The 13,073-nt window shown below is 41.0% G+C and overlaps 1 protein-coding gene across 1 annotated transcript; it reads left to right on the forward strand.

Moving 5' to 3' along the window:
- The first annotated feature begins 3,337 nt into the window (after positions 1 to 3,337).
- On the forward strand, positions 3,338 to 6,040 carry LOC117486405 (tripartite motif-containing protein 16-like). The gene has a single exon (XM_034134833.1). It carries the CDS (start codon positions 3,518 to 3,520, stop codon positions 5,180 to 5,182), a length of 1,665 nt encoding a protein of 554 aa, XP_033990724.1. The 5' UTR covers positions 3,338 to 3,517; the 3' UTR covers positions 5,183 to 6,040.
- The last annotated feature ends 7,033 nt before the right edge of the window (positions 6,041 to 13,073 follow it).

Genomic DNA, 13,073 nt, shown 5'->3' on the forward strand with positions numbered 1-13,073 from the left:
GCCTTAGAGGGCTGCGCCTATACTCATAGAAGCTGGGTTACAATACGTAACCCCAGTTATTGATATTGTCTTGAGTGTGCAATAAAAGAGAACCTACATGGCGATTAAACAGAGCCTGTATCTTACATTTTTCATTACATTTCATGTAACTAAGCTTGCTTATTTCTCCTCTGACACGTAATCTTTACAGTGACCTGTGTAGCATCCTATACATCACATGTAAGTGATTATTCTGATACCATCATGTTTCATCGGTTATAAACTGGCGAAGCTTTATTTATTGTGGCTTTCAAAAAGATAATTTCATTGTATTTCAAAATGGCGTCCATCTATTTATAGAAAGAGAAATGGTTAAGTTTGTTATTACCAGTGTTGTGAGTTCAATATTTTAAATTAATTATAGTAAGGGAACATCTTAGGAGTTAGTGTAGTGAGTTTCAGAGCAGTGTAATCATTATTTGACCTAAAACTAAATATTTTTATGAACATGGGGATTTGCTAACTTTTGATTTCCCCCATTTTACACGACACAAATGGAGGCCACTATGGGCCACAACTAACACGTAGGTTTCTGTAGGGTTCATGGCAGACGGATGCAGTTGCTCTCAGGAGGATATATAATAAAGGTGTGTTAGCTGCTGAGCCTATTTAGTGTGCATACGACACACCTGGCAGTTTATTCAATTCAAGGTTCAAGGTTCAAGGTTCAAGGTTCTTTATTGTCAAACTGACATAGCTACAGAGTAATTATGTCGTTGAAAATCTTATGTCACAGGCTTCTCCAACAATGCAACATAATAATACAGATAGTAGTAATACAAAAAGAAAAATAGTTCTAAAATAAAGTGAGTATGTGGAATAGTGCAGTACGAGTCTATATACAAGTTATTGGAATGATATATATTAGATAGTAGATACATATTACTGAGTAGCAAATGAATGTTTTGAAATTGTTTCAGCAGTTCAATTTTTTAACAGTCTCACTGCCCGCGGGAAGCAACTGTCTCCGAATCTTTTTGTCTTTGCCAGGATGCTGCGGTAACGTCTGCCAGACGGCAACAGAAAGAACAGTTTGTGGCTGGGGTGATGGGGGGTCTTTGATAATCCGTAGGGATTTCTTCCTGAGCCGCTGGGAGTAAAGGTCCTCCATGGATGGCAGCTCCGTCCTGGTGATGTGCTGTCATTTCACACAGGTTACGCAGAGCGTGTGCATGTCGTCGTCCAATCCTTTTGTCAATCCTTCTTAACCGCCGTCGCCTCCGAATCAGCATTGCTATTGCATTTGACTGGTCGACGATCTGTATTTGTGTTTGCTTAAATAACTCAGACGAAGCTCATGTCTGAGGTCGGAAGGTAAACAGACGCCTCATTTACAGCAAGTGGGCGCTGGAGGTTTTTCTTCTTCTTTTTCTCTCGGATTTTTGGCGGATTGCAACTTTAAGGTGCATACCGCCACCTACTGTACTCGCCGTGAAGTTGTTTGCGGCCTGCCAGTAAACCCAAAGCAGAAGAAGAAGAAGTGACGTCAGCGGTTCATTTGCCTAACCCACCCCCAGGAACTCATTTTGGTGTGAACGCCATCTGCTTTAGTTCATCAGAACTAAAAGAGCTCTCATGAACTAAAGTTCTCATGAACTATTGTGGGAAAAGTACTTGGTGTGAACGCGCCTATTGACTTCCTCGGACACCGCGTCACCAAGGGCGGTGTAGCACCCCTGCCGGCGAAGGTTGAGACTGTTGCGGCGTTTCCTCGCCCGCTCACAGCCCGGTCGCTCCGTGAGTTCCTGGGGATGGTGACTTTCTACCACCGTTTCATCGCCCGGGCCGCCCACATTATGCGGCCGCTGTATGAGGCTTTGAATGGTACGACCCCCATCCAGGCGATCGACTGGACGGCGGAAGCTGGAGAAACGTCCACAAACAGAGCTATGTTTGCTGGGTCTTCAGGGAGGAGAGGGAGGGGGTCTGTGGAGGTCTGAGGGTCCTCTGAGAGGAGAGGAGGGAAGGAGATGAGGAGGTGAGGAAGGGAGTGAGGAAGGAGGTTCAGTCTCCTGGATCACGTTAGGTAGGGGTGTCTCTGTGATGGGGTCCTGTGGGGGGGATCCTGGGAAGGGGACACAGCGGGGGACGTCTCCTCGGAGGAACTCACCTCGATGGACTCTCAGGAATTTGAGGTTTCTTTTTCTCCATTGAGACACATCTGTTGGAGGGTAAAAAGAAAAGATTTAAAAGAAGGTTTCAACCACAAATCATCCTTTTGGTGTCAATTAAAGAGGACGTGTAGTTTTCAGGTTCATAGTTAGTGTGAATGCACAGGATAAGGATTTCTATATAAAAGCCCCCCCCCACACACACAATACTACTACTACTACTACTACTACTACTACTACTACTACTACTACCACTACCACTACCTCTACTACTACTACTACTTCTCTACTACTACTACTACTACTACTACTACTACTACTACTACTACTACTACTACTACTACTACTACTACTACTACTACTACTACTACTACTACTACTACTACTACTACTACTACTACTACTACTACTACCACTACCACTACTCTACTACTACTACTACTTCTACTACTACTACTACTACTACTACTACTACTACTACTACTACTACTACTACACTACTACTACCACTACCTCTACTACTACTACTACTTCTACTACTACTACTACTACTACCACTACCACTACCTCTACTACTACTACTTCTACTACTACTACTACTACTACTACTACTACTACTACTACTACTACTACTACCACTACCACTACCACTACCACTACCTACCACTACCTCTACCTCTACTACTACTACTACTACTACTACTACTACTACTTCTACTACTACTACTACAACTACCACTACCGCTACCACTACTACTACTACTACTACTACTACTACTACTGCTACTACTAATACTACTACTACTACTTCTACTACTACTACTACTACTACTACTACTACCACTACCACTACCACTACTACTACTTCTACTACTACTACTACTACTACTACTACTTACAGTAAAAAACGACTTACTCTACATTCAACTATTAAATCAATCAGCTATCTCAGGACATTGAGGCTATACATTTACAGTGGAGGAAACAAGTATTTAACCTCCTTCAGATTTTGTAAGTTTACCAACTTATTTTACAACTAAAAGCTCTTTTCAAATGAAGAGCAGGTTGTAACCGAGGCTCTGTGTAGGTCAGAGTCTGAGCGCTGCTCCTCCTCCTGGATGACTCAGAGTTTGATAAGCCCTCCCTCTCCTTCCTGCTCTCAGACACAGCCAGCTCCACTCTGTGTGTCCTGGTTCCTCCCCTTCAGATCCACACTGAGGAGGAGGGGTGTAACCAACATGTGGGTAAAGCACAAGAGCTGATAGGCCACATTCACCGCCCACACACATCCTGTTCAGATCAGCTGTCACACTAGTTTCAGCTCTCAGGAAGTGAAACTCACACACTCGCTGCTACTGAGAGGGGAAATGGCGCAGAAAGGAGTTCAGCTGGAGCGGGACACCTTAATATCTTGTCCCATCTGTCTGGATCTACTGAAGGATCCGGTGACTACTTCCTGTGGACACAGCTACTGCATGAAGTGTATTAAAGGCTTCTGGGACGGAGAGGATGAGAAGAAGATCCACAGCTGCCCTCAGTGTAGGCAGAGCTTCACACCGAGGCCTGTCCTGCTGAAGAACACCATGTTAGCAGCTTTAGTGGAGGAGCTGAAGAAGACTGGACCCCCACCTGCTCCTGCTGATCTCTGCTATGCTGGAGCTGAAGATGTGGCCTGTGATGTCTGCACTGGGAGGAAACTAAGAGCCTGTAAGTCCTGTCTGGTGTGTCTGGCCTCTTACTGTGACAAACACCTCCAGCCTCATTATGAATTGCCTGTCTTTAAAAAACACAAGCTGGTGGAGCCCTCCAAGAAGCTCCAGGAGAACATCTGCTCTCGTCACGACGAGGTGATGAAGATGTTCTGCCGCACTGATCAGCAGTGTATCTGTTATCTCTGCTCTGTGGACGAACACAAAGGCCACGACACGGTGTCAGCTGCTGCAGAGAGGACTGAGAGGCAGAGAGAGCTGGAGGGGAGTCGACTAAACATCCAGCAGAGAATCCAGGACGGAGAGAAGGAGGTGAAGCTGCTTCAGCAGGAGGTGGAGGCCGTCAATGGCTCTGCTGATAAAGCAGTGGAGGACAGTGAGAAGATGTTCACTGAGCTGATCCGTCTCATGGAGAAAAGAAGCTCTGATGTGAAGCAGCAGGTTAGATCCCAGCAGAAGAGAGAAGTGAGTCGAGTCAAAGAGCTTCAGGAGAAGCTGGAGCAGGAGATCTCTGAGCTGAAGAGGAGAGACGCTGAGCTGAAGCTGCTGTCTCACACAGAGGATCACAACCAGTTTCTGCACAGCTACCCCTCACTGTCAGCCCTCAGTGAACCTACACACTCATCCAGCATCAACATCCGTCCTCTGAGCTACTTTGAGGACGTGACGGCGGCCCTGTCAGCAGTCAGAGACAAACTACAGGACGTCCTGAGAGAGGAATGGACAAACGTCTCATCGACTGAAGTGGATGTTTTACTGTCAGCAGCAGAGCCCACCACCAGAGCTGGGTTCTTACAATATTCACAGGAGATCACACTGGATCCAAACACAGCACACACACATCTGGTATTATCTGAGGGGAGCAGAAAAGCAACACGCATGGAACAAGAACAGTCTTATTCTAGTCACCCAGACAGATGCACTACACCTTTTCAGGTCCTGAGTAGAGAGAGTCTGACTGGACGTTGTTACTGGGAGGTGGAGCGGAGAGGGAGAGGAGTTCATGTAGCAGTCGCATACAAGAATATCAGCAGAGGGTGGGAAGGTGTATTTGGATACAATGACAAATCTTGGTCATTAGATTGTGACCAAAACAGTTATTCATTTCATTACAACAATATCAACACTCCCGTCTCAGGTCCTCCGTCCTCCAGAGTAGGAGTGTACCTGGATCACAGAGCAGGTATTCTGTCCTTCTACAGCGTCTCTGAAACCATGACTCTCCTCCACAGAGTGCAGACCACATTCACTCAGCCGCTACATGCTGGAGTTCGGCTTCATCAGAGTTTTGGAGCCACTGCTGAGTTTTGTAAACTGAAATAGCCTGAAGTCATTGGAGGAACTCTTCTACTTCTTAAACTCACCGTGTGTCCATCAGAGCTGATTGTTCATGTCTTCACTGTGCAGAGATCAGCTGTCAATCAAACATGATGGGATGTGCTTCAACATCTCCTCATGAGTTGTTCTGTAAAGGTTGGACTTTCTTCCGGCTCCTTCCTGTGTCTGTGTAGCCATGGAGGCTGTCACTGCTCAGGAGGATCCTTGTTCACCTGAACTGATATGTAAACTTTGCTCTAAATATGTGTTGGATATTTCTTTTGATTGATGTTGTTGTTTCTCTTGTAATGCACGAGTCTTCAGAGAGAAAGCAGCAGAGCTTCTTTTATTGTACACATTTTATTCTGCCCACTTTCTAAAACAATAGAGGCATTTATAATCACATGTATTATTTAGACAGATTAAATGTTATTGTTGCCCAAATTAACTACAAATGAGTTCCCAGATGGTTATAACACTTATTTCATCATAACATGTTTATTTAAAATGATATTACTTACTGTCATGATCATAATCAATAAGTACATCATTCATTATTCTCCTGTAAATAGCTTAGAGTCTTTGCTTGGGAAATAAAATGTTATTTGTTTGCAGACTAATTGTTGTTGTTGTTGTTGTCCAAATAGAAAGTGGGTACTCTGATGTTTTATAGAACATAACTTATCATGATAATAATCAATAAGGAAATCATGTGTGATTCTGTTTGAAATAGCTGAGATGAAACACATGGTGTGGATAAAGTGAAACTGATCATGAAATCATTGAACAGACTTTACTGATGGGATGTGTGATCAAATGAAATGTTTAGATCATTAATAAAGGTTTGTCTTTCAAAAACAAAAACAGGATGTTCTTCTTGTGTTATGTCCAAGGTGCCATACGAAGCTGATGGAGAACATGTGGAAGTGATCTGAGACTAAATGAAGCTCAGCGCAAGTTCAACCAGGAAGACCGTCTTTACTCCTTCATTTACTATTTACATGTTACTACTCTCTCTCTCCTCTCAATAAGTGTCCACTCCCCAGCTTAACCAAATCAGTGGATGTTTGCTGGAACTGTTTGTAAACAGCGTGTTTCCTGACGGACACACACAGCGCTGAGACCGGTCAGGTAGAGACCGGTCAGGTAGAGACCGGTCTCCAGTCAGCAGCGATGCAGACTCGCTGTTTGAGGGCTTGATAGCCCACTCCCCCTCCACACTCGTTGGTTTGGAACAGCACTTAATGTGGCGGACCCTCCGCGCAAACGGAGGGGTAGTGTGTAGGGGTAGGGTGTAGGGGCAGTGGCGGTTCTAGAACATTTTACATGCGGTGGCAAAGGGGGGGCAAGAGGTCATGCCAGGGTGGCATGGGAGGGCGGACGTGGTATTTGATACTGTATATATAACCTATTTATTGTTAAATCATGCCCTAACACAAGTGTTCTTAATGCACAAGAGAAACAAGGTGTTCAGACCAACAAACTCAAATATAGTATAAAACAGCAGAAAATACTCTTGATACCCTCGAATTCTGCGTACTGTAGTAAAAGTACTTAGTTATAATGAAGTACACAAATGACATGTGCTTTTAAATGTTCCTCATTATGCCTGTGTCCTCTTTGTGTTGCATGATGGGAGAGGAGCAGTTCATCTGCATCCTGCTGAGGATGAGGAGCCTTTGATAGCAGGGGATGTGAAGGCTGACATTTACAGAGGAAGGGGGGGGGGGGGCTGAGAGAGGGTTTTGTTCTACACCTGTTTGTTTGAAAGACAAGAGAGGAGGTGAGAATAAAGACGGAGTCGCTTTGACCCTCTGCATGTCACTCAGAGTCATTACAGTCTGCTGTGAGGGGGGGTTTCATTAGTATCATTGTATCTGTTCTCTTACTTTAAAAAACAACCGTAATTGGGAGAAAATACGTTGACATTTCTACTCAATAACTAAAATACCCTGATTTCCAACCTGATGAGTCAGACTGGGATCCACCAGTCGTTTGGAGGGCGGCTTCTCTCACGGTTCACCGGTCGTTACGTAACCGCGTACTTTAACTTAACCTCTGAGCGGGAAGAGTTACGTAACGCTCCTGTTGGCCTGGATTTAATGTGGAACTTTAAAAAGAGCAGAGAGAGGAAAGGTTGGACCGTTAACAAATGTGTGATATTGTGGAGTCTGCAGGAGAGGGAGAAGTACTCAGATCTTGCATAGTAAAAGTAGAAGTACTCAGATCTTGTACTTTAGTAAAAGTAGAAGTACTCAGATCTTGCATAGTAAAAGTAGAAGTACTCAGATCTTGTACTTTAGTAAAAGTAGAAGTACTCAGATGTTGTACTTGAGTAAAAGTAGAAGTACTCAGATGTTGTACTTGAGTAAAAGTAGAAGTACTCAGATCTTGTACTTGAGTGAAAGTAGAAGTACTCAGATCTTGTACTTGAGTAAAAGTAGAAGTACTCTGATCTTGTACTTTAGTGAAAGTAGAAGTACTCAGATCTTGTACTTGAGTAAAAGTAGAAGTACTCTGATCTTGTACTTTAGTAAAAGTAGAAGTACTCAGATGTTGTACTTGAGTAAAAGTAGAAGTACTCAGATCTTGTACTTGAGTGAAAGTAGAAGTACTCAGATCTTGTACTTGAGTAAAAGTAGAAGTACTCAGATCTTGCTCTTGAGTAAAAGTAGAAGTACTCAGATCTTGCTCTTGAGTAAAAGTAGAAGTACTCAGATCTTGTATAGTAAAAGTAGAAGTACTCAGATCTTGCTCTTGAGTAAAAGTAGAAGTACTCAGATCTTGCTCTTGAGTAAAAGTAGAAGTACTCAGATCTTGTACTTGAGTAAAAGTAGAAGTACTCAGATCTTGTACTTGAGTAAAAGTAGAAGTACTCAGATGTTGTACTTGAGTAAAAGTAGAAGTACTCAGATCTTGTTCTTGAGTAAAAGTAGAAGTACTCAGATCTTGCTCTTGAGTAAAAGTAGAAGTACTCAGATGTTGTACTTGAGTAAAAGTAGAAGTACTCAGATCTTGTACTTGAGTAAAAGTAGAAGTACTCAGATCTTGTACTTAAGTGAAAGTAGAAGTACTCAGATCTTGTACTTGAGTAAAAGTAGAAGTACTCAGATCTTGCTCTTGAGTAAAAGTAGAAGTACTCAGATCTTGTACTTGAGTAAAAGTAGAAGTACTCAGATCTTGTACTTGAGTAAAAGTAGAAGTACTCAGATCTTGTACTTGAGTAAAAGTAGAAATACTCAGATCTTGTACTTGAGTGAAAGTAGAAGTACTCAGATCTTGTACTTGAGTAAAAGTAGAAGTACTCAGATCTTGCTCTTGAGTAAAAGTAGAAGTACTCAGATCTTGTACTTGAGTAAAAGTAGAAGTACTCAGATCTTGCTCTTGAGTAAAAGTAGAAGTACTCAGAAATTGTACTTGAGTAAATTAGAAGTACTCAGATCTTGTACTTTAGTTAAAGTAGAAGTACCAGAGTGTAGGAATACTCTGTTTCAGTAAAAGTCCTGCATTCAAAATGTTCCTCAAGTCAAAGTAGAAAAGTATTCTCATCAAAATATAGTGAAAGTAGCAGTAAAAGTAGTCATTGTGCAGATTGTTCCATTTCAGAATAATATATATGATATGTTTTATAATGATTGATCATGAAAGTGTTCTCAAAGCTGGTAAAGGTGCAGCTAGTTTGAATGACTTTGTATACTGCAGGGTAGCTTGTGGATTTACTCCAGGTGGAACTAAAGTCTGATTTAACACTTGGTTATATTTCACATCATTCATCCACATCTGTGAAGTAACTAACGGTATTAATGTAGTGGAGTAAAAGTACACCATGTACCTCTGGTTTGTAGTGGAGTAGAAGTACAAATTAGCATAACATGGAAATACTCAAGTAAAGTATTTGAGTAAATGTACTTAGTTACCTCTGGAAGAATGTGTGCGGGCGATGAAGCATGGATGTTGAGTTTCCCTCGGTGTCCTTCTCTGGATCTTCATTAGCATACAAAAGGCTTCAGAGTGTTTGACATGAGGAAGCATCGGAGCTAACGAGTGTCAAACGGACGGATATTAGACGAGAAGCTTGATCAGAAATACATAAGATTTAAAAATGCTCAAAGGGTTGATTGTCATGCACCATATCTGCAGCAATCTGAAGTCCCAGGCTCTTCAACATGCACTAATTAAGTGAATAAAGAAACACAATAGTGCCTTAAAATAGTGCAAATTAAATAATAATACAAGTTCAATTCAATGATAAGCAGAATAAAAGCTTTTCTCTGTCTCTTGGAATCACTTTCTGTTATTTATACATGTTTTATGACCAAAAATAACAAAAAGCAGATGTATATTAAAGATTACACAGGTCAAGAAATGTTTGCAGACTAGTTTAAGAGACACAGAGGTGCAAGTAAACTGCAGGAATAAGTACAAATACATTAAAAAGATCAAACTGAATGTGAAATTAAAAACTGTAGAGTATAATAAATACACAATACTGTAATAATATATAAATATGTAGATTTTACGATCACAATTCTTTATTTATCCGGGTTAGTTGCTCCTTTTTTTGAATAAAAACCTTAACATAAGAAGTAAAAGTAAGAATATGCAATAGTATTAAATAAATATATTTATATAAGCATCATTTTATGGAAAGAGATGTGTGTGTTATGAATATTTTTCATTTAATTGTTTATTTGAACCGGGACAGTGCACATTAATGAACATTTTAAACAAAATAATGTTTTTAAATGTAAACAGAAATACATGAATATAAATAGTGCATTAAACACATTTGACTTCAGTTCATTACAATAAGTAGGTTTCTGTGTCACCGACCCTGCACACGATGACGTGAGATGAGCGAATCAATGAATCAATGAATCGACGTCTGAATCCAAACAGCTGAGTTTAATTGGAGGGAGAATGAGATCAGACGCATCAGAGAGACTTTACGGGGAATCAGTGACGAGAACAGAGAGAGGGACAGAGAGAGGAGAGGAGGACACATATCACTGTAACACTGCAGAGAGTATCAGCTGTCAAACTGAGGATGGTTGTTATTCACATTTTTAGTTTGATCAATATGTTATTTATTATCTGAGGAATACATATTGGTGTATGTAGAGTGTCAGAAAAAGGTGATGAAAAGTGATATTATAGTATGTAAAAAAACGTCATGGAATTGTATGTCGAAACAAAAATACTATTATATCAGAAAATACCAAAATATATGAAAATAAGTCATAGTATAAAAATATCAGAAAAAACTTCATGGTACAGTTTGTAAAAAAAATGTCAAAGTATAGTGTTTCGAAAACATCAAAGAAAAATATCAGAGTACAGTATTACCAAACATTTCTAAAAATAAGAGAACATGAAAAGAAAAAATTAGTTTATCCCAAAAATATATATAGTTCTGGTAAAGCATCTCCAAAATATCAGAACAGTACAGTGTGTTTTCAATGTGATTACCTCCAGAGAAAGGAGCTGCACAGTGTGTGTGTTCAGTGTGTGTTCAGTGTGTGTTCAGTGTGTGTTCAGTGTGTGTTCAGTGTGTGTGTGTTCAGTGTGTGTTCAGTGTGTGTTCAGTGTGTGTTCAGTGTGTATGTTCAGTGTGTGTTCCGTCCTACTAATAAAAAAACATATTTTAAATCCATAAAAAAACGATTAAAAAAACAGGAGAAAACTATATTTTTTAGAATAATATAAATATAATTAATTTAAAAAAGTCAGGATAGCAACAGGCAGTACAAAAACTAAGACATATTTAAAATGTTGTGTGTCCATGCTCAGTATTTTGTGTTCCAACGTTTATTTACCAAAATCAGAAATCAGGTCAAGTTTCTGTCCATAGTTAAATAATGAAAAAGCTTCCTTTACCTCTGAGCTCTGCATCAGATTTCATTATTCAATCCTCTGGCGCCCTCTAGTGTCTGCTGAGTGAACAGCACATTTATAAATAAAGTACAGTAAATACAAGCTTAAAGGGCCCATGTCATGGCCATTTCCACTGATCATAATTACATTGTTGAGGTATACTAAAATAGATTTATACTGTGCAATTTTCCAAACTCACATTGGTTTCGCATACAGCATCTCTGTCAAGCATGTGTATTCAGCAGTATTCACTTTCTCCACTAAACGACTCGTTGGAGCTCTTGCCCCCCCCTCCCTGTGAGCCTAGTGTGCTCCGATTGGTCAGCTCGGCCACTCGTTCTGATTAGTCAACCACCAGAGAGGCTGCGCCCATGTCAGTGCTTTTCCCGGCTGCTCTCAGCGTAACATCAGTCTTATCATGGCGTCGGTACAGCGGTATATTTTATATACATATATATTTTTAACTGTTGTTATAGAAGAGTGTGACGGCCTCAGGGCCTTTGTCTTACGGTGGGGTGGAGCTGAAGAGGGTAATCAGCGCGATCACGGACACCTCCGTAGCCGGTGCTATTAATCCCAGCGGCCCGGAGTCTCTCTCCAAAGCGGCTGCAGAAGGACGAACTGAGCGACCCTCTCCCCTCGACCACCTGTCTCTGCATTTACCACAATAAATGTGCCGTGGTTTTGTAAACTCGTGTGTGTCTCCTTGTCTTTCCGTTGTGGCCTACGAGCTACTCTCATAACAAAGAGTAAGTTATTTTTACCCGTTATAAACTACTACTGTTTGATGAGAAATCAAATCATGGTTTGCTATATATGAATTCAGGGAAGAAAGGATAGGCCTACTAAGTATTTCCATTAAACTTTATTTTTAGAAATGTACAAAATGAACATAAATATACATATATACACGGTATATCATCCATTCCTCCTCCTCGCATCTTGCCTGCGCACAGTCGGTGCGGTGCCTTTTAGCACCCTCAGTAGTAGTAGAATCCCTTCCCCGTCATGGATTGTCCGCCAGGATCTGGCTGAACGAAATCAAATGCAAATCACAAAATATTAGAGAAACTTAGTTGTTTTAGATTCGTTAGTAGTAGTTGTGTAATGAACAGCTTGCCTGCTAATATGCTAACCTAGCTTTGTTTACCTTGGTAGCTAACACGATATGAACGTTAGCTTGGAGGAAAGGCAACTATAATGCAGTGTAATAAAACTACTATGAACAAAAGCTAGTGGTTCATATTAGGCTAGCAATAACGTGTTTATAATTGCAATCGTATACGGGTATTCTGCTACGTTCGGTCATACAATGTAACTTGCATGAATACATTGTTTTGCGCTAGCATACAGCTAGCCTCGTTAGCTACATGCAGTATATGTACGGTCACAATGTACGGTAAATCACAGTACAGTATACTGTATGAGTATTCCGTGTGTGTGACTGCATACATTCTCCTGCCATGACAACATGTAAGGCCATCTGCTGACATTGTAGTTGATATATTTAAACGCTAGCAACGTAGCATCACAAAAATGTTTTTCTGACCAAAACTAGCTCTAGCTCCGTGTGTTAGATCGCTACGCCAGCTATAATGTAATTACGTTTCGCGACTGACCGGCAAATCACCCGGAGTATACTGTCAATAGGTATTTTGTGTGTGAATGCAGACATTCTCCTGCTATGAGATACATGTATGCAAGGCCATCTGCTGATATTAGAGTTGATATATGGAAACTCTAGCAACTTAGTTAGCACAGTTAGCACTGTGTCAATGGCTTAGCAGTCCAACACAGTTTACACATTTAAACAGTCTTGTTTGATAAATACACAAATAACAATGCAAACTTACAGGTTGTATACCCAGATCTTCCCCTGCTCCAAAACGGTCCAAACAAGCTGTGCATATCCGGCCTCAAACTGGGCAATGTTTTTGGAAGCTTTCGTCTGTGAAATGCCGGTTCATCGAACCTCTGGAGGAGGAACACGCTGCTGGTGTGGCCATAGCTCTTCGGGATTGGT

Source organism: Trematomus bernacchii, unplaced genomic scaffold, assembly GCF_902827165.1.
Source record: "Trematomus bernacchii unplaced genomic scaffold, fTreBer1.1, whole genome shotgun sequence".
In the NCBI taxonomy this organism is placed as follows: Eukaryota; Metazoa; Chordata; class Actinopteri; order Perciformes; family Nototheniidae; genus Trematomus; species Trematomus bernacchii.

Excerpts from the sequence above, each read along its gene's own strand:
- LOC117486405 (XM_034134833.1), top strand. The coding sequence starts at position 3,518 with ATGGCGCAGAAAGGAGTTCAGCTGGAGCGGGACACCTTAATATCTTGT.